At 44.2% G+C, this 22,619-nt stretch overlaps 1 protein-coding gene across 7 annotated transcripts in view; it reads left to right on the top strand.

The window, feature by feature from the left end:
- The window catches only part of LOC147013621 (SH2 domain-containing protein 3C-like), a 175,593-nt gene that overhangs the window by 106,987 nt on the left and 45,987 nt on the right, over positions 1 to 22,619 (top strand). For all 7 annotated transcript variants that reach the window (XM_085855579.1, XM_085855583.1, XM_085855581.1 and 4 more), the window contains 4 exons: positions 11,739 to 11,867; positions 12,201 to 12,598; positions 17,968 to 18,044; positions 18,245 to 18,822. In XM_085855579.1, the coding sequence (XP_085711705.1) occupies positions 11,739 to 11,867; positions 12,201 to 12,598; positions 17,968 to 18,044; positions 18,245 to 18,822 (1,182 nt within the window). The remainder of the gene's footprint in view (positions 1 to 11,738; positions 11,868 to 12,200; positions 12,599 to 17,967; positions 18,045 to 18,244; positions 18,823 to 22,619) is intronic.

Raw genomic sequence — 22,619 nt, 5'->3', positions numbered from 1 at the left:
CTAGGATCCCAAGCCAGCCACCCTAACCACTAAGCCAACACCAGGCTATTGTGTTTGTCTATTGGAGTATTTTCAAAAAAGGCCAAGACACTTGTCAGGGCAGCACCAATAGAATGGACATTGTATGCAACAGTGCTGACAATGGGTTGTAGGACCTTGCGGATGTTATATTTCCCTTGATTAACTTTGTGGGAGAAAAACCTCAACTTCAGACCAGTTTCAGGCCTTTGTTCCATGTTAACTGTTTGTTTCACAGAGCATCTTAACATGAATTGTGTGAGTGGTTATCATGGAGTGCGGTGGTACTCCATATAGAGGGATGATGTGGGAAAAAATGGCCACCCATTCAAATGTATGCCTGGTGTTGGCTTAATGGTTAGGGTAGTGGGCTTTGGATCCTAGGGTCCTGAGTTCAAATCCCGCTCAGCTGTTGAATTAATACCAGGTGGGGTTGACTCTGCCTCTCATCCTGCTGAAGTTGGCAAAATGAGTGCCAGCATGCTGGTATTCTGTGTCGGAGTGGCGACCCGTCCAGGATTGTGCCCAATAGCCAAGGAGACTGCTTAAGCAGCACCAACGCTCTGCACAGAGTACGGTCCCAATCTCCTCTCATCCTCCTCCATTCAAATGTGTGCACAATGATATGCTCATTAACTCCTACAGTGGTCATCAGCATTTAAAAGCCATAACTTTTATTCTCGAGCGTTTTCTGAACTACCAAGATTTAAAAAGACACCACAAATACATTGCTAAAGTACCACATCGGGAGATCGCGAAAACACCAATCTGTACTTCTTATTCTTTACTTTCTTCCCCTCTCAAAGCAATGTAAAACTGTAGCCCGACCTACCTCAATAACTGCTGAAGCCATGATGGTGATTCTAATGCGAGGAAGTTACTTTGTCTCTCGGCTAGTGCACGCAACCCAAAATTTAGAAATATATAAAACATTAATCTTTTTATTCGGAAAATAAATTGAATGTAAATGTGAACGCAACCAAGTCAGTCCAGAATTGTGGGAAAGGGGATGGGGGGTGGGTGGGGGGGGGATGGACATTCCAAAAGTGATACATATCCAAACCATCCCCCAAATCAACTGAAACAAATATAAAAACAATTTAATAATATCGATGGAATTAATCCAAACCACAACAACAAAACATATAAAACATTCAGCATTTTATTATTTTTAAAACGATAATCGCATCATTTTGCAAATGTGGTAATCCACATTGTGGACTGAACCAAAAGCCAGGATTGAGAAGGGGAGGGGGGGGGTAGAATGTGCCAAAAGCCAAATTTAATAACAGATGGATTTAATCCATACCAAAAAAACAAAATACACACTCGGTGTACAATGAAATGGAAGACCAAGAAGGAACCTGAAGTAGTAAAGAACAAAGATGGAGTCATCAGGAGGAACCTGGATATGGATCGGGTTTCAGGCACTACTTCACAACCCTCAAACCCATCCAGGCACAGCCAGGTGAACCTCACAGAAGACTTTCTGCAAAAAATCACTTCTCCTGAGAGAGATGGATAATGAAAGAGGAATAGAGCAAAAGAGATGGAAAAAGAAGAAAAAGCAAGAATTAGAATGAATAAAGAGAATGTGAAAAAAATATGTGAAAGGAACAAAGAACAAAGATGTCAAGAAGAACCCAGACAGATAGAGTTCAGCAGTTACTCCTCAGGCTCAAATGCAGCAACATGTACAAGCTACTAGAGGTCCATCATAAGGAACACACTTGCTCTTTCCATGAAATGGACTGATCAGGTGAATTCAGGTGAAAGCTATGATCCCTTATTGATTGCACCTGTAAAATCCACTTCAATCAGTGTAGACGAGGCTGAGGAGACAGGTAAAAGAAGGATTTTTCAACCTCGAATGAGACGTGGATTGTGTATGTGTGCCATTTAGAGGGCGTATGGTCAAGACAAAAGATTAAAGTACCCTTGAACAGGGTGTGATAGTAGGTGCCAGATGCACCGGTTTGAGTGTGTCAAGAACTGCAACACTGCTGGGTTTTTCATGCTCAACAGTTTCCCGTGTGTATCAAGAATGGTTCACCACCCGAAGGACATCCAGCCAACGGCAGGCCAGTGTCGAAAACGGCTCATTGATGAAAGAGGCCAAAGGAGGCTGACACGAATTGTACAGAGCAACAGATGGGCTGCAGTTAGTCAACTGACAGTCCATTACAACATTGGTGCCGAAAGACCCACAAAATAATGCATAACTCGTACCTCCACACCAATGGGGTATGGCAGCCGACGACCGTACAGATTTCTACTTCTTTCAGCAAAAAACAAGAACCTGTGGTTGCATTGTGGGCTAAGGAACAAAAACACTGGACACTGAAGAATTGGAAAAACATTTCCTGGTCTGATTAATCCTGGTTCCTGCTGTTTCATGCTGATCGGAGGTCTCGGGTATGGAGAAAACCACATGAGTACATGCATCCATCATGCCGTGTGTCAACATTTCAGGCTGCTGGTGGTGGGGTGATGGTGTGGGGTGTGTTTTCATGGCACACATTGGGCCCCTTGATATAAGTGGAGCAACGTTTGAATGTCACAGGATATGTGAACATCATTGACAATCAGGTGCATCCCTTCATGTCAGCAGTGTATCCATCTGCGAATGGATTTCTTCAGCAGGATAATTCCCCATGACACAAGACTATAATTGTCCAGGAATGGTTCCATGAGCATGACAATGAATTCCGCTTTCTTCTGCCCAGTCACCAGATCTCAATCAAATTGAGCATCTGTGGGATGAGATGGAACGAGCTATTCGGAGTAGAGATCCACGACCAGCCAACTTGACACAACTGTGGGAAGCATTGGAGTCAACATGGGCCAACATACCTGTGGAACGCTTTGGACAACTTGTAGAGTCCCTGCCCCGACAAATTGAGGCTGCTCTGATGGCAAAAGGGGGTGAAACTTAATATTAGGAAGGTGCTCTTCATGTTTTGTACAACAAGTGTATAAAACAGTAAGCATTTTCTTTATTAAAAAAATTGCAGAAACACCAAAAAAAACCATTAAAAACAAGGACAAATGTGTCCAAGAGCAGCGTCCTAAAGGTTTTGTCGGCTAAAATTTTTTTATAAAAACAACAACTTCCGATATTTCGTCACGTGCCTTGATTAAGCCAATAGCGAGACCCGTCATAATGTATTTACGTATTTACGATATATAGTGTATTTACGAAATAAATAATGTATTTACGAAATTACAATACGATAAATGGAATAATCTTTAAATAGTAACGTGAACTTTTCGAAACTTTAAAGCAAATGTCCGAATATATTTAAAAGTTCATGATAGACGCTCTCAAAAGGCACCGTCAATGCGAGGATGTGTACATGTGCTTAGTATTTAAGGATATCCGGATCTTGTATATACAAGAGCCGAGTCCTAGAGGTTAAGGTTTTGTCTTCACAAGAAGAAGAAGAAGAACAACAACAACAACAACAACAATAACAACGCCGAGCTCTCTATGAGCAGCGTTCGCTACGCGAGACGCTGCTAAAAAGTAAAAATATGGAGGAATGAAATCTCAAAAAGACAACCAAACAAGGTGGGAATGATACCACATTACGATGTCACAATAGGACACCACAATTCTCTTTTGGATTACCATCACGACATCTTTTGACATTTTCTTTTGTTGTGTGATTGTGATGGATGAAGAAGAAAAAGGATAAACTTGAAGATTGACAACACATTACGATTCCACAATACGACACCACAATCCTCGTATGGTTTGGCATCATGATATCTTTTGACGTTCCATCACAATCCCACAACAAAAGTAAAATTATTTGTAAAACAAAAGCAAAACTAAAATGCGAAAGGGTTCTAACGGGTCATTCTAAAGGGTAATTCTAAGAGGGTTCTAAAGGGTAATTCCAGAGGGTTCTAAAGGGTAATTCCAGAGGGTTCTAAAGGGTAATTCCAGTGAGTTCCAAAGGGTAATTCCAGAGATTTCTAAAGGGTAATTACAGAGGGTTCTAAAGGGTAATTATAAGGGGTTCTAAAGGGTAATTCCAGGGAGTTCCGGAGGGTTCTAAAGGGTAATTCCAGAGGGTTCTGAAGGGTAATTCCAGAGGGTTCTGAAGGGTAATTCCAGAGGGTTCTGAAGGGTATTTCCAGAGGGTTCTGAAGGGTAATTCCAGAGGGTTCTGAAGGGTAATTCCAGAGGATTCCAAAGGGTAATTCCAGAGTGTTCTAAAGGCTAATTTCAAGGGTTCCAAAGGGTAATTCCAGGGGGTTCTAAAGGGTAATTCCAGAGAGTTATAAAGGGTAATTCCAGAGGGTTATAAAGGGTAATTCCAGAGGGTTCTAAAGGGTAATTCCAGAGAGTTCTCGAGGGTAATTCCAGAGGGTTCTAAATAGTGATTCCAAAGGATAATTATAAAGGGTTCTAAAAGGTAATTTCAAGGATTCTAAAGGGTAATTTCAGAAGGTTCCAAAGGGTAATTTCAGGGGATTCTGTGGTGTAGCCATGCCCACGGGGAGGGGCATGATGATGATGCATGATGGGCGTGATGGTGGAGGAGTGGCCGTGGGGTTCAGCGAGGGATATGAGGTGTGCACGCCGTCTGAGGCGTCGTAGTAATGCTGGAGTCGGCCGGCTCGTGAGTGTACCGCGTACGGAATAAAGGAGAGCCGCGGGCACAGTACGCCCGCGCTCGCACTCGTGCAACACAGCCCGGCTCGACTGTTCCTCCGCTTCGTGTCTGCCTGCTAAGTATCTCCCAGTACAGTACAGTACAGTTGGCGACGAGGATCGGCGGATCGGCGTGTGTAAGGGCGGTTCCAAGCTACGGAACCAAGTGTCTCACGGAACATGGCGGAAGGTCGCGGCACGGCACACGGACGTGTACCCGTGTTCGGGGGAGATGAGTTCGAGTTGTTTTCTGAACAGTTGGGTTGCTACTTTCGGGCAAATGATGTAGAGGATGAAGAGAAACGCAAGGCGATCTTGCTCGCCTCGCTATCAACGGAGCACTACCGCCTGCTGAGTGATTTGGTGGCTCCAAATAGACCCAGTGATGATATGCTATCCTTTCAGGACATCGTGACGAAAATGAAGACCCACTTGGCGCCGGAGAAGTCGTTACATCTCGCGCGGTTCCAGTTCGATCATCTCGCTAAGGGTGGCGAGGAGCGCGTTGCGGACTTCGTGGCACGAGTGAAGCATTCGGCTGTGCCTTGCAAATTCACGGCAGAGGAGCGTCCGACAAGGCTCAGAGATCGTTTTATTTCTGGTCTGCGAGACGCAAAGATGGTAGCGGCTATCCTGCGATTAACCGACATCACATTCGACTCGGCGGTCGTGACTGCTTCGTCTGTCGAACAGACGCTCACGGATGTCCGTGCCATTGCTGGCCAGGACGCAATGAGTAGCTCCAGCTGGAGTATGGCAGCTAATCCCGAAGTCAATGCGGTAATCGCACAAGTTCCGCGAGTCACGCAGCCCGGAGTCCGAGCGGTGGCTCAAGTGCCGCAGGTCGCACGCGCGCCTGGCGGTGCGGGACGAGGGGCACCGCAGCACGATCGCACCGGGAGCGAAGGGGCACCGCAGCACGGTCGCGCCTGGAGCGAAGGGACTTTCCGCGGCTGCTGGGGGTGTGGGGGTCCGCACCTGCGACAAATGTGCCCGTATAAGAACACCGTGTGTTTGCATTGTCACAAGGTGGGACATTTGAAGCGTGTGTGTCGGATGGCGGGGGCCTCCGTTGGGGTCTTGGGTGACGAGGTGCGAGAGGACCCCAGTGACCTGGAGATCGGCCTGCAACCGGGGCCTGACAATGCCGGCGAGCCAGAGCGGGAGATGCAACCACGGTTGAGTCTGTTTTCCGTTGGTTCGGAGATGACGACGCCTTTCACGGTTGAAGTCGAAGTGAATGGCCAACCTACTGTGTTTTGCGTGGATACCGGGGCTGCGGTGTCGGTCATGGGTGAGCGGGCGGCTCGTGGTCTTCGCGGTATTCGCCTGGTCAAGACGGCCTTGTCGTTATACACGTACACCGGTGAAGCGATTGCACCGCTTGCGAGGGCCGACGTCTCAGTGCGCTACCGAGATCGACGCGCCCGGCTCTCGGTGTTCGTTGTACGAGGGGAGGGGCCCCCCCTGTTGGGTCGAGACTGGCTTGCGCACCTCGGACTGGGTCTCCGGTTCGTACCTCCAGATGTGCCGGTACTCTCTTCGAGGCCTTCATCGAGTACCGAGGGCGAGGCTCTGGCGGGCGGCGAGAGCCGTATCAGCTCTCGCGATGAGTTCCCGCGCTTCGCTCGCGATGAGTTCCCGCGCTGTGGCAAGGTTCGAGAGGCAATGCGCATCGGTGTGGTTCAGGCAGCTTCAACAGGTGGCGGTGGGCCCGTGGCGTTAAAGGGAGTCGCGAGTCGCAGCATCAAGTCGACAACCAAGAAGCGGACTCGTGATGCGGGTTGTGGGTTGTTGTTCATGGCATATGTGTTTTTCCTTGCTCTATTGATGCAGTTTAACGTTGTTGAAATAAATGCCAGCAGTTCTCGTGTAAAAGTGGATGTGATGGAGATCATTAAATGGGAATTGGATTATGATCAATGTGATGTAGGGGCTTCAGGGACGGTGGTGGCGAATAAAAAGGTTGAGTTGGCCGTCCACTGTCCCGGACCGCAGGTAATTACTTTGTCATGTGCTGGGATTTTATCAAAAAAGCGCGCTGTACGGAAAAATGAATTTGCGATGCTTCGAGTATTATTCGTAATGATTTATAACGAGCCTATGATTGCAGTGTGGTTTAAGTGGAGTTGCTCCTGTCTAGCGGCCGTGTGGGTCTCGGAGATCGACTCGGCACCAAGACTGGTGCCCTGGTCTGCGTTACCTCCACCTCTGATTGCGAGCACAACTCGCTGTGTTCGCTCAAGGCCGTTTGGACGGGCGTTGGCGTCTCGACTGATGGTGGTGCGTGAGTTGTTTTGGCGCATTAAATGCATGCAGCCAGCAGCGCTGTTCAGCGCCCCCGGCCAAGGTCTAAGGCTGGCGCCACGACTTCCAGATAGCGGGCTGCCGGCCTCGGGATGTTTATCTACGTCGGGTCTGCCTGGGGGGAGTGGGCCGGAGGCGTTTGATGGGGCCGGAGGAGGTTAGCTCGAGAGGTCGTTACGACCTTGGCCAGAGTCATGTCAGCATGGGCCACCTGGGGGGGCGTTTTTGCTGCATAATGCTGCTGTGCTTCTCATTTTGCTGCTTCATATCGGTAACGCGGTCAGACCTGACCTTTGCTGCTCCACTCGCTCGCATCGACACATTATATGATGTGGTGTGCTATTTTCATTTTATTTCCATGATTATTATACGAAGTCCTTCGTGTTCTGCATGCTTCTTATAATACTGATCATTTAATAATCATACTTTTAGGAGGGAGGAGTGTGGTGTAGCCATGCCCACGGGGAGGGGCATGATGATGATGCATGATGGGCGTGATGGTGGAGGAGTGGCCGTGGGGTTCGGCGAGGGATATGAGGTGTGCACGCCGTCTGAGGCGTCGTAGTAATGCTGGAGTCGGCCGGCTCGTGAGTGTACCGCGTACGGAATAAAGGAGAGCCGCGGGCACAGTACGCCCGCGCTCGCACTCGTGCAACACAGCCCGGCTCGACTGTTCCTCCGCTTCGTGTCTGCCTGCTAAGTATCTCCCAGTACAGTACAGTACATTCCAGAGGGTTCTAAATTCCAGAGGGAATTCCTCTAATTCCAGAGGGTTCTAAATAGTGATTCCAAAGGATAATTATAAAGGGTTCTAAAAGGTAATTTCAAGGATTCTAAAGGGTAATTTCAGAAGGTTCCAAAGGGTAATTTCAGGGGGTTCCAAAGGGTAATTCCAGGGGTTCCAAAGGGTAAGTCAAAGATTGTTCTAAAGGGTAATTCCAGGGCGTTCCAAAGGTAATTCAAAGAGGGTTCTAAAGGGTAATTATAGAGGGGTCTAAAGGGTAATAAAGGGTAATTTTGACACAGTCTGGCACCCTGCCCTACTCACCAAACTCTCTTCCCATGGTATTCAAGGCCATCTCCACTCATGGCTCGCAGACTTTCTCTCCTGTCGCAGTCAACGTGTGGCCCTAAATGGAGTTCTTTCATCCCCTCTTCCTGTGCAGGCTGGAGTTCCTCAAGGTAGCGTTCTGGGCCCTGTTCTTTTTCTGCTTTTCATCAATGATCTCTCGGACTCTCTGGAAAATCCTCTATTTCTCTTTGCCGACGACTCCACCCTCTGCCGTACCATCTGTCATCCCTCAGACCGGCAAGCAGCAGCTTCTTCACTCACTGCAGATCTGGATAAAATCACAAACTGGTCCAACACATGGAACATGTCTTTCAATCCAGACAAATCTCACACTCTCACTATGTCTCTTCGAAAGGACCGTTTACAAAACCCCCCCATCCACTTTCTCAACAATCCTCTGGAAGAAGTCTTTTCTTTCAAGCTTCTAGGTCTCACTATCTGCCATGACCTTTCCTGGGAAAGTCACATTTCCAACCTCGCCTCAAAAGCCAGTCGCCGACTGGGAATCCTCCATCGTGCTAAGTCCTTCCTCGGCCCTCTTGAGCTCCTGACCACTTACAAAGCTTTTGTCCGTAGCCTGATGGAGTACTGCTCTCCCCTCTGGGCTGGTGCTCCTGCCTCCCACCTTTCTCGGCTTCACGCTGTCGAAACCAGGGCATTTAAGATCATCGGCATCTCCCGCAATGAAGCTGAGTCTTTGGGCCTCTCACTCAATCACCGCAGGTTGGTCGGTGGTCTTTCTGTCTTCTACCGACTCCTCTCCAGCCTTGCCCCCCCCTGCTTTCTCTGCGATTTGTCCACACCACATTTCCACAGGGCGCTCAAGGTCCGCCAACAACCCCCTTCTGGTAAAACTACCAAAATCACGAATCACTGCTCATCTTCACTCTTTCATTCCTCTTTTTTCCCGCCTTTGGAATAAACTTCCTCACTCTATTCTTTCCCATTCTTCCCTCCAGGCTTTCAAAACAGCTGTTCACCACCACCTCTTATCTTCCCCCATCCAAATCCTCGATCTTTTCTACCCCCGATAATCCAGCCAAGCCCACTTCCTTCATTTCTCCTGCTTTCCTTCCTGAAAGTCCCTGAAATGTCCATCTTCTCTTCGCCATGTTCCCCGTCCCATCCCCATCCCTCTCCCTTCTACAGTTCACCTAATGTGTCTGTTCCCCACTGTTTTGTCCCTTCCACTCCCGCCCCTCTTGTCTCATGCCTCCTTGCTGTGAGTTGTGTGTTAGCTCTCATACGAGCCTCGACCAAGGTATACAAAAAAAAAAAAAATTCCAGAGGGTTCTAAAGGGTAATTCCAGAGGGTTCTAAATATCGATTTTAAAGAGTAATTATAAAAGGTTCTGAAGGGTAATTTCAAGGGTTCTAAAGGGTAATTCCAGAAGGTTCCAAAGGATAATTCCAGAGGGTTCAAAATAGTGATTCCAAAGGGTAATTATAAAGGGTTCTAAAGGGTAATTTCAAGGGTTCTCAAGGGTAATTTCAAGAGTTCTAAAGGGTAATTTCGGAGGGTTCTAAAGGGTAATTCCAGAGGGTTCTAAATAGTGATTCTAAAGGGTAATTATAAAGGGTTCTAAAGGGTAATTTCAAGGGTTTTAAAGGGTAATTCCAAAGGGTTCTAAAGGTGTGCTAAAGGTAAAGGTGTGCGTGTGTGTGCATCCGCAACCATATCTCGGACATAAATGGACCAATTTTATTCGTACTTGGCACAAAGACAACACATAATGGTGTACATAAGCATGTCATCTTTTTTTTCATCAGATCCAAGATGGCTGATTGGTGCCCATTTCAGTTGTAAAAAACCTGATGTTGATCACGTCCACCATTTCTCGGACAAGCATTTACTGATGTTCAAATTTGGCACATAGATAACGAATGATGGCTTCCATATGCACGTCATTTTTTTTTTCGAGATCATATCCAAGATGGCGGACTTGCGGCCATTTTGTTATTTAAATGTGTCCCCAACCATTTCTCAGACATGCATGGTCTGATTTTGTTCAAACTTGGCACAAGCACAGTACATGAAGGCGTACACGTGCACCTCACTTTATTTTGCGATATAATCAAAGATGGCTGACTGGTAGACTGGCTACCGTTTTAGTTGTACATAAATATGAGCTAACCATTTAACTCCATACAGCAAAATTACTAAAACGACGGGGGCTATGACATTTTATGTCTTTTTTACTTGTTCCTTGTAATATCAGATAGCCCCCAATATAATTTTTTGCAGTAGCTCGGAACCTCTCAAGCCTGTAAAACAGTTTGTGATGGTCTTGTAAACCACTAATTGTTTGTGCTTCAATTTGCTGATGCACGTCATTTCAATTTTCTGATACATCGGTAACTCATGCACACATTTACCATTCCTCTCACCTTTCATTAGTTTTCTTGATCCCATTCCCGTTCCCTCAATTCACTGCTAATTCTACTTTGGGATCTGAACAGTTGCCCTTATCCTCTGATCCAAGAATGTGAACTCTGATCACCATCCCAAAATTGATTAGTCGTTCAAAGACTGCCCAAAGCTCTGCACTATGTACCGTGAGTTGCATCTGTTCAGCCGAGCCAGAAACATTATATAGGGAGAGGAAGGAGGGAGAGCATGAGTAAAGGGATTAGAATGATGAGGGATTGGATGCTGCTCTGATTTGTCAGTCTTGTCACATTTTATTCTTCTGATGAATGATTTGACCTTTCTGCACTGAGATGGCCTCGACTATCGAAACACAGCTAAACATTTTACATGTGATTGGTGATGTACCCTTTGGTACTCTGGCCAAAGGCAGATTCTGTGCTGCAGAAACAGTCCCGAGGTGCATCGGTGGCATCGTTTGCCATTGCCTTCTCAACATTAGTCAGCGGAGGCATTTGGAATTTGGCCAAGGTGCGAGTGACAATCGTATACTCTGTGAAAGACACTGTAGGATCTTTAACGTCCACCCGTAGCAACCATTGCTGGCATACGTATCTCCAGCTTCATGTCCCATCCAATGGATTGCACACTCGACGCACTACAATGAGAGTTTATAGTAACCTTGGGAAACGAGCCGAGACTGGACCCTGAAAGACAAGTGCGCTAGCACCTCTGAGTTATCCTGCCAGCACGTAACGGGTGATTACTGAGCCTTAAAACTTTGGACTTTGTCTTTTGTCCTCATTTCATTTTAGCTGCAAAGAAATTTGTAAATCCTGTATGTGGTGTTAATTTTAACATGATAATGATGTCGTTTTAGGTTCAGGCTATTTTGAAGTCACAAAAAAGTGATCACTTATGGTCGTCACGTCCTTACACCCAGTTCTCAGACCTTGAGCCACCCTTGCCTAATAAATCATCGTGGTAGTTAATAATCAATCGACTTACACCTGAGCCTTTGGGTTTATTTCGGAAATCGGGAAGCAGGTGTGTTAGTTACACTGAGCATGTCTCTTCTTTGTTGGTTGTTAAACCTTTCCTATAGTGCTGCTACTAACTCATCTGTCACCTTGCTTTCATTACTGACCAAACCCTTTTCTCTGTGGTGACTCTTTATTTCAGCCTTCAATCTCTCACTGCCCCTCTGACATTGCTTGCATCTCCTCCGTGTGTATCCTGTCTTTTGTTAATGCTTTTTCAGTTCTCTCAATTGTTGTTTATTTTTTAACCCACCCCTTTGTGTTTTGCAGCTGCGCCACGAGAGGCTGGTAATGATTAGTCCTGAAAAGTCGTTGAAACAGGAGCTTGAAGAAGAGCTAAACTTGAACAGGGAGGATCTGCGCAGCCATGCATGGTACCACGGTTCAATCTCCCGAGAGGTAGGAGAACAATTTAATGGGAGAGAGAGTAAAATGGGAATTTGGGGATGGTGTTTTTTTTTTTTTTGGTATACAGAGTCAAGGCTCATGGAAGAGCCAGAAGACAGAACGCATTAGGATGCACCAGAACAAAACGAATAGCAGAAGAGAAGGGGAAAATGCTAAAATGCAGGGCCGAGAGATAAAATAGACGTAGACAGACAACAAGGGATGCGGGCAAGGACGAGGGGCAGAGGAGAACGGTGAAAGAATGGGAAAGGGTTTTAGCATGGTTTTAGAGAAGAATAGGAAAAACGTGTGTTATATACCAACACTTGTTTTATTTTCCACCAGAGGGCTGAATTGCTGCTTATCAAAGATGGTGACTTCCTAGTTCGAGACTCACTATCGAGGCAAGGTGATCTGGTTCTCACGTGTCGTTGGGCAGGCAAGCCACTTCATTTCATGATCGAGTACTGCTATTCCACACCAGATATGCCTGAACCTGGGTATCGCCTTGAGCATGAAGTGTTCAGAAGTGTTCCAGCACTTATCTGTGCACATATTGGTGGGCAGCTTCCTTTATCAAAGTGTACACCCGCCTTTCTGGGCCAACCAGTGTTGCGGAGTGTTCCCCTGCGTTGTCTGAGTTCAAAGCATGCTGAATTGCTCTGTCCAGCAGCAGAGAGTAACAGCTGGCAACAGAAATCTGGAGGATCTTTTCAAACCTGCTCATCATCTGGGTCTTGCACGTAAGTTTGTTGATTGTTGAAAGTAGTAAGACCCACGTTATTTATACTTTCATATTTTGTACACACATTATTTCATCTCTGCAGCCTCTCAAAATGATGAGAGAGCCAAAAATTCAGTAATGGAGAGGATGAGGGGGGGGGGGGGGAGAGGAGAGCGAGTTCAATTTGCTTTTCAAATATTTTGCTTGCTAACGCCACCGCAGAAAGTTCCAGTACGGAGATTTAACATTTTGTTGATTATTACAAAATGAAGTTTGTCAGCTCATGCCGAGGGATGTATTATTCCAGTGTGACTAATTCCCTATCCTTCTGGACTTGATCTTGGACTTCAGACTCACACAAAGGACTTCGGAGAGTCCAATATAAATAGTATTTCTAATTGTTTGCGAACAAAATATTCTTCCTCATTTCCCTGAAATTCCTCCCTCAAAGTTGGTAAACATGTCACATAAATGTCCCTGTTGGATGATTCATGTTTAACATTATTTTCCGCAAATAATGAGACATACACATTTCAAAAAGATATGCATTTCTCTTACATCACTACTGTATGAGGGGAAAGGGGTGAGGAAAGGAGAAGAAATGCAATGGTGATAGGTGTTAAAACACCCTTGTGTACGCAATATGCACATGGCCTCTTCGTGAGGCAGTGATGAGAGTCTGGGTCAGGATGTGAGCTGCAGCTGTTGATATGAAGTGATGAGAGGAGGGAGGGGAAGATGATGTCCCTGTCTTCCTTGTAAGGCACCAACAAAGTTGTACTCTTCTTTTAATTAATAAAGAAGTTGCCTCTATCTAAAGGAAGTTGATATAGAATATCCTTTTAACTCTGTTTTCTCTACTGTTGGAACCAACAGTAAATGATCTCTGGCTAATTCTGTGCATGACATCGTAGGCATCCCATGTGTGATGGATATGCAAAGGGTCAATGCCTTATTTAGGCAAGAACATTGCTAAGAGCAAAGATTTTTTTTTAACATTGCTGATTGATTATATTCCCAGGTTCTGGTCTTCAAATTGTTTACACGAGAGAAGAACCAGTAATTTATGAACGTGTTAATTATCCCAGAATTACTGGATGACTTGTAATATCCACTCCCCTCCCCCCACCCCCCACCTGGAGCACTGCGATACAATACACATTTACATGGAGATAATGGAGCCAATCCCCCACCCTGAACCCCTTGACTACAAAAAAATATTTACTGTGTAAAACCTTCCTGTGCACATCCTGAGTACAATCACTAGTTTTCAACTTGTTCCATCCAGTGGTTGAGAAGTGCATACAAGTCAAACAAACGAACAAACAAATTAATGAACTTCCAGAATTATATTTCGCATTATTTTCTCATTTGAGATATGTTTGAAAATTGGCCTGAATAGTCAAATTTGTAAATTGCATGTTTATAAAATATTTCACAAAGAGAGGCATTACGGTCTCTTTTTGTGAAAGTCAGTAGTTGGGCCATTGAGGTTAAAGAAAGAAAAGTATGAGTGAAAGATTATTCCAGGAAATTAGAAGAATGAAACAAGGATGAGAAGGATGAGCGAAAGTCCACCGTAACAATCCTGGCATGGTCTGTGGGTGGACACGAGATCAAATCTTCTGTTCGTACGGTCACCAATTTATAAAAGGATAGGACTTGGGGCTCTCCACCATCCACCGGGAAAGCTGAACCGATCTTTTCTTTGGTCTCCGACGTACAGAATTCCGGTGAGTCCTGTCGCCTACAGTGCATTTGTTGATTCAAAAAAAAAAAAGATTGGAGCCGAGCAAAGACCCTCAATGAAACAGTGCGAGGGGAACCTCCCAAACGAGAGGTTTCCGCACCAATTTCCTAACGGCGGTGGATTTACTCGTACCGCAGTTATGTGTTCCCCATTCCGGACCATGCACCAATCCAACGCTTCGATGGTTTAAAAAAGGCTTTATCTATACTAATAAATGTGTGTGTGTGTGTGTGTGTGTGTGTGTGTGTGTGTGTGTGTGTGTGTGTGTGTGTGTGTGTGTGTGTGTGTGTGTGTGTGTGTGTGTGTGTGTGTGTCCGTGTGTCCTCTATCCATCCATCCAATGGGACCATATTATGTGCAGAACGTTGGTGCTGCCTAAGCAGTCTCTTTGGCTATTTGACATAATCCTGGATGGGTCGCCACTCCGACACAGAATACCAGCATGCTGGCACTCATTTTGCCGACCTTGGACGGATGACAGGCAGAGTCACCTGCTATTAATTAAACAGCTGAGTGGGTAGGATCCCAGGCCCACCAACCCAAACCATTAAGCCAACACCAGGCATTGTGTGTCCTCCATAACTCTAAAACCATGAAACCTATTCGCCTGAAACTTTGCATGTATGCCAAGGGAACTCCAAGAAAGTGCACAAGTGAAAATTGGGTGTTTGCATTAATTGAAACACCCCTTTTGAAGATAATTAACGGCCTTATTTAATTATATCCTTTATCAGGTGCATCCATGGTTTATATAAATGCAATGTTGTGTTTTGAAAATTTGTTTATTGAAATTTCCACAAAACAACGGTGAAAGCTACTCAAGGTCTTTGGGTTGTGTGCAGTACGTTCACACTGACTCCAATGTACCGATTCCTGAAAAATTGTGTCCCAGCAGATGGGGACGTGTCCGGATGGTGTTTGTGTCCGGGTGGTGTTTGTATCTGGATGGAGTTTGTGTCCGGGCGTTGTTTATGGCTGGATGAGACTTTGTCTCCGGACGGGCATGAGACAAGAAGGGCAGGAGAGGGAAGGACAAAGCAATGGGGAACAGAGACATTATGAGATCTGTGGAATGGAGAGGGATGGGGTGGGGAACAGGGGGGGGTACAAGATGGACATTACAGGGACTTTCAGGAAGGAAAGCAGGGAATTTGAAGGAGGTGGGTTTGGGTTGGATTAATGGGGATAGAAAAGATCGAGGTTCTGGATGGGGGTAGATAAGAGGTGGTGGTGAACGGCTATTTTGAAGGCCTGGAGGGAGGAATGGGACTGAAGAGAGTGTGGGAGGTTATTCCAAAGGTGGGGAAAAAGAGGAATAAAAGAGTGAAAGTGAGCAGTGATTCGTGATTTGGGTAGTTTTGCATGCGTGTGTGCGTCCACAACCATATCTCAGCCATGTATGGACTGCTTTTATTCGTACTTGGCACAAAGACAACACATGATGGTATACATATGCGTCATTGTTTTTTTGAAGGGGGCAGCTTTGAGAAGGGGGAGTGTGGGGCGAGATTTGAAATGGAGGGGTGAAGTGGGAGAATTGAGGGAGAAAGGTGTGGGTTGAGCTTTTGAGAAAGGTGAGGGGGAAGCTTTGATGGGGAAGAGAGAAGTTTGTTTTGAAGAGGGAGGAGGCAATTGATTTGCGAGGGAGGGGTGAGAGAGTAGCTTTGAGGGAGAGGGGAGATGATGAGAGCAGGCACGGCCAGGGTGGAGGAGGGAGAAGGGAGGGGTGGGGAGAGGGGAAGGATGAAAGTGGGTATAGGTATTGTGGAGATGGGAGCAGGTGGAGGAGAGGAATAAAAATTGACGGGTGGGAATAGGGAGGGGGAGGAAACTTTGAGAATGGGGAGTGGGGAGGGAGATTTGAAGGGGAGGGGCAAGGGGGAGATTTGAAGGGGAGGGGCAAGGGGGAGATTTGAAGGGGAGGGGTGAGGGGAGAGATTTGAAGGGTTGGGGAGATGGGGAACATTTGGGGAGAATTGAGAGAGAAAGGTGTGGGGGAGCTTTTGAGAAGGGTGATGGGGAAACTTGGGGGAGAAGAGAGTGAAGTTTGCTTTGAAGAGGGAGGAGGGGGCTGAAGTGAGTGGGAGGGTGAGAGGGAAGCTTTGAGAGAGAGGGGAGACGATGAGAGCAGGCAGGCACGGTCATGGAGTAGGAGAGAGAAGGGAGGGTGGGGAGAGGGGGAGGATGAGACTGGGTAGTGGTATGGTAGAGGTGGGAGTGGGCAGGGTGAGGAACAAGATTTGAGGGGGTGGGAAGAGGGGAGATGTGATGAGAGGAAAGAGAGAACATGTTTGAGATATTGAGGAATGGTCCGAGTGAGAGTGTTGGACATTTTAAAACTATACAGTTTGAGATACCAGAGGAGGAACTGTTAGTAAGGCAGAGGACAGTGGAGAGATGCTCAGATGGGGAGCAAGATGGGAGGGGTAAGGAGGGGTATAGTATAATAGGGAAGAAGTTAGGAGGAGGTAGATGCCTTAATATGCTTGTAAAGTTTTGCTTTGCTAGGTTTCATGGTTTTGGAGTTTGAGGAGACACACTGACTGATTGACACACACACACACACACACACACACACACACACACACACACACACACACACACACACACACACACACACACACACACACACCCTCTTCATTGCCACTACCTTGCAGTTGCGACATTGCAGATGCAACTTGAATGTTGCATCATCTGGGAGAAACAAAATTCCTTGACAATGCTTCACAAGCCATTTCTCTGTCATCCTTAAATCGTTCGACATGATAACTGAGAATATGTATTATACCTCAGTCAAACAGTTCCTTGCTGTAATTAGTCTATCATAATTATTCTCTCCAAATTTGAAGAGAGAGAGACCATAACCCTCTCAGCTTAGGTTGACAAGGCATTCTTGTGATGCAAGAGAAATGAAGGATCCTTTTACTTTACAGTTTCAATTTGGAATGTTCATGGTATGAACGTGATAATAACTTTTTGAATGAATTTGATTTGAATAGTTAGAAGCTGGGCACAAACATTTAGAAGTTTGGCAAAAACGTTTTCTGGATCCTCCAAATTTCCTACTGTCTCTCTATAATAATAATAAGTGTGTGTGTGTGTGTGTGTGTGTGTGTGTGTGTGTGTGTGTGTGTGTGTGTGTGTGTGTGTGTGTGTGTGTGTGTGTGTGTGTGTGTGTGTGTGTGTGTGTGTGTGACAACACTGAGATACATGATCCTCACTTCCCCTTCCTTCATCCCCACCCCAACTCACCAAAGTTGTTTCCTTTCTTTGTTTCATTTTTGTAAACACAAATTAAAACATTTGTCGACATGTCTTTGTACAAGATGACATGAATGCAGTGCAAGAATATATTTGTGGGCCAGGAGAAAACCTGCTATGGGGATGTTGGTGAAATGTTGTGTGGAAATGTTGAATCTGTGAGGATGTTAGATCATATTGATTCTGACCTTCGATCTGCTAATTTTCTTGTTCCAACTTTTGACTTTGACTTGGCTTGCCGAAGAAACAGCGATGCCGCTGGTTGGTGTGTAGGCCATGTACTCTTTGAAATGCATGAAAGGAGATATTTGCAAATCCACTTGCTATTTCAGTTGTTATTTTCCATATGTGATGAGCTCATCCTCCTGTCATGACAGATTGAATAAGGGACTGCCAGAAATATTGTCTGCACAACATTCAGCAGACTTTATGAACATGATGGGGAAAAACACCGGTATAGTGAAACTTCTACTCTGTCTCTCTTCTTTCGACTCGATGATTTTTCTTCTGACATATTTCAGATGTATTGCTTACTCGCACATTGTTTTCTGTCTGGCCACTTCAATTCCATGAAAAGGTCTTGTTTTTAAAAACGTTTTCGAAAATGCAAAAATATGATATAACCTGCAATGCATATCACATTTTACTCCCCAGCACCAAACGTCTCTTCCTGGGATCAAGTGCCAAGATTTCCCTCCCAGTCTGTAACACCTCCAATTCCTCCAAAACTCTCCACACACTGCACAAGGGCCATTCCAACGCTGCCTTCCTCATGTCCATCCTCTCCAAGCTCTGTCATACAACAAACACATGTTACAACCCAAAACTTCCTGAGCACCTCAGATTGCCTTGAACCTGTGAGCGATGCCTTGAGTAAGATACTTTGGGATGATATCAATGACATTAAAAGATCAAGCCCTCGGAAAGAATGCCTCGGTAAGGATGAAAATGATGACCTGCTGAAAGGATATATTCCTCCAATAGACTGCCCAGATGAAACTGAACTCGATGGCCTCCTAAAAGGATTTGGTCTTCAAAGTGACTGGCCAGATGATAGGACTAAGCAATCTGGGCCACCCTCATGTGATGGGCCTGACACCGAGCCATACCACTGGCTCATTGCACCGAGCCAAGCAAAGCTAGATAGTCCGAGCCAGGCCTCGAGCCACGTTAAAGATGTGGCTCAGATGGGCGACAGCACTGACAGCATGCAGGAGTTTGTTTGGCCAGAGGTGAGTTTGATTGTTATGCTAATTGAGGATTATTATCTTTCTCTCTGTTTGCATGTCCCATCAACTACACTGTACCAAACACAGCTAGATTGATGGGATACGTGGGAGAAGGCCACGCAACTTTCCAAATAAATAGATTTACAAGCCAGTAGGTGGACATGGGTAGTCGACTACCCAATAGAACCTGACGTGATGGGCCCGTTCGATGGGGAATGACTTGAGGATTAAGCACAAGAAAATTCATGATTCTTGCTTCAAGGGTTAATGCTGCAGATTGTTTTTTTCGTTAAAATACCCCCACATTTAGAGGTTTTTCTGCCGTTGCTAGGCAACGGAGGGGTCCATAGCAACGATTCTTTCTCATGCATAACTAGGACATACCATGAACCTACCATACCAGTTTCATGTATATCTAACTCATAGTCTCTGAGATATAACGAACTTCGTTTTTTTATTGTTTTCGACCAGGGTTCATTCAAAGTCTATCTGCTCCGACAGTTTTTATAGGATCTGGCTGGAAGTTTTTGACAATATGGCTGAATGTACTGTCCACAGTCGCTCGTGGCCCGATTTTTGATTTTCGAAAAAATTAATTTTTTATGATTTTAAAAAAAATTCAAAGTCCCGTTGCTAGGCAACCAAAGGGGCGTTGGCAACCAGTACCAACGCGGAACAACGAGGTCATAAACTGATCCTACCACCCAAATTTCATCAAAATCGAACAACTGCAAGGGAGTCAAAAACCCCCGACAAACACACACATGGACAGACCGACACCACGACCAACAAATAAGGGTAGATCAAAAAAAAGTTTTTAATCGAAAAAAAAAAATTTCGAAATTTTTTTTTTCCGACTCAATCGACTACCCAAAAAACATGAATACACTATTACTGGGTCATTCATCTTTTCAGCCTCAGAGATTCATTTGGTGATTTTGAAGCCAGATCCATATTTAATGAAATGGAAGCCCAGGAAGGAATCCGAAGAAGTAAAGAGCAAAATCAAAATAAAGACCAATTACTACACTGTAGTCCCAAGAGGGAAGCCAGACATGACAATACACACACACACACACACACACACACACACACACACACACACACACACACACACACACACACACACACACACACACACACACGTACACACACACACACACACGTACACACACACACACACACACACTGGTAAGTACTTATAAAAGCTATTTTATTTGAAGTTATAACCTTAACTTACATGAAATTCACTGATTTCCCAACTGCCCGGATCATCAGCTAGACACCGTTTATCATGGAGGTTTCGATCCTTTCAGCCCAGAACCTCTCGAAACGGCGGATCCACAACCCCGGTCGCAGGTCCACATCAGTAGATTACTCAACATCAATGGACGCATAACCTCAAAGTTGTGCCCAGACAGTCAGTCAACACAGCAATGTAATATCCTCATTCAACCTTATTTAATTATTACTTTTATTTAAAGTATTACTACATATGAATAACTTTAATCATACACCACTTTATTTGATGATGTGTTAAGTGATAAACACTTCACCTTGTAGACATGTCCATGACACAGCACCTCCATCTAACCATAGATTCAAACTGTCATTCAAATATTCAAACTGTCATTAACAACCGATTTTAACATGCTGCACTGCGCATCTTAGCAACCACCGACAAATTATATTAATGCTTATTTATAATGTATTTTCATCTAAATACCTCCATGATTTAATACCATCTGTAAACATATATATATATATATATATATATATATATATATATATATATATATATATATATACATATACATATATATATACATATATATTTAATGAATAATATTAATTAAATAATTTCCCTCACTAAAATAATAAATTCATGATTATTATATCAAATGCAATGCAATAGCAACTTGTTAACACAAAAACCAACCAAACTTAAATAAAATGTGATGATGGAGTCTAAAGACATTCTCACAAGACCTGATCAAACAAACAGCTAAATATCCTGTGTTTGACATGATGGAAAAAAACCTTCTCAGCACATTCCACAAAATCATCCTTTGCTGAACAAATTATTGTAAATCTAAGTAGCTGATTTTTAAAGAGATTATAACCCATTTTAATTGGTACATTGTGACCTGGAAAGGTGTCCAAGACGACCGAGAAACTGAAATCATCAACTTTATGATATATACTTGTACTAAAACCATTCTGTCCAACTCGAACCAACACATCCAACCAACCAACACATCCAACTCTAACCAACACATGCAGCAACGATACAATCATTACCACTCCTGTTTACAATCAGACTATCTGGATAAATCTTGTGAAGCTGCCTCTCAAAAAAATTATAGGTAACCACATAAATATCATCCATATAATGACTTGTATGAGATAACTTTTTAGCGAATCCTAATTTTTTTCTCCTTCATCAATTTCTGCATGAATGGAAATTCACAGAAAATAAGAAAAATGTTGCTAGTAGGGGGCTGTAATTCCCAACCATGGGAATAACCCTGAACCTGTTGAAACATTATCCCACAAAAAGACACAAAAGTATTAAATAAAATAAAATTAACATCATCCTTAAACTTCTGATTTGCAAAACAATGAAAACTTGATTATTTATTTTTTAGAAAAGAATGTTTCATCAAACCTGACACATAAAAACTTAGTAAAAGAGTTTTAAAAAACCTTGTCAATCACTTTGAAGAGTGAATCCCTCACTAGTATTAAATCCAAATTTGTATATAAAGTTTAAAAATGAAAAACTTCAACTGCTTTAATATTGAGGCATCTAATTCTATCTAAGAACTCTAAAGAAGATTTAGTGCTCCAGAAAGTGTTAATACCACAATTCTTCTCAATTGATAAACATTATTTCCTGAACTGTTCTCTAACAACTTGTAAACCTGAGTTAAGTATAACTGATAACTGTTTGGTGGAACACTGCCTGGCACCCGCTGTAAACCTATACTTGTTTGGGTGGTTATGAAACTTAGGGATCCAGAAAAGCAGAGGAATACAAAGATTTCCCTCTTTACATTTAATACTGAAATTATTACCTAAAACTTCCTGATGCTCAGGGATAATATCTTGGAGCGACTTATAACAAGGAATATTTGTGCTATTTCCTACACAAGTGAAAGTAACCATATCAATGCCAACTCTTTTGATAAAACCGCGACATACAACTTATTATAAACCACAACAAAATTATTAGCAGCCTTATCCGCTGGAACTATTATGTAACTATCATGGAGCTCCAGAATATCTTTACGAATACTCACTCGGCTTGTTCAACACCGGTTTGGACCGACCCAGTGAAAGCAAGCCCTGACAACTAAAAACGTAATCCTATTATCCAGGACTTCCACAACTCTGTTAAACTATGCATTGAAACTGTTTACAGATATCTTAAACTTGGTGCACATTTTGTTAACACAATTAGACACCGAATCCATAATTGAAGACCCAATGCAGCTCCAAGGTTGAGTTATTGGTTCCCAATATTTAGCTCCCATTTTCATGAGATCCCTAATTTCATCATTACTTATTACATTCAAATCCCCAGAAACTACGTGTCCACAAGGACCAGATAAAAAAGGGGAAGATGAACATGCACAGTCAGTTTCCAAAATGTCCTTTACTATATCTATACTAAGAGTTTTGAGAAATTTACCATCATTGAATAAGGATTGTCCTTTGGTCTTTGTGAAAGTGAAATAAACCTTCAATGGGTTTCACTGCCTAACTTTACCTGGTAATAAGCTCACTACACGAGTATC

Source organism: Eptatretus burgeri, chromosome 14 (genome assembly GCF_056783735.1).
Source record: "Eptatretus burgeri isolate ZD-2024b chromosome 14, Ebu_testis_v1, whole genome shotgun sequence".
NCBI lineage: Eukaryota > Metazoa > Chordata > Myxini > Myxiniformes > Myxinidae > Eptatretus > Eptatretus burgeri.
The sequence above is the reverse complement of the archived record's forward strand: the minus strand, read 5'-3'. Positions and strand labels throughout refer to the sequence as shown.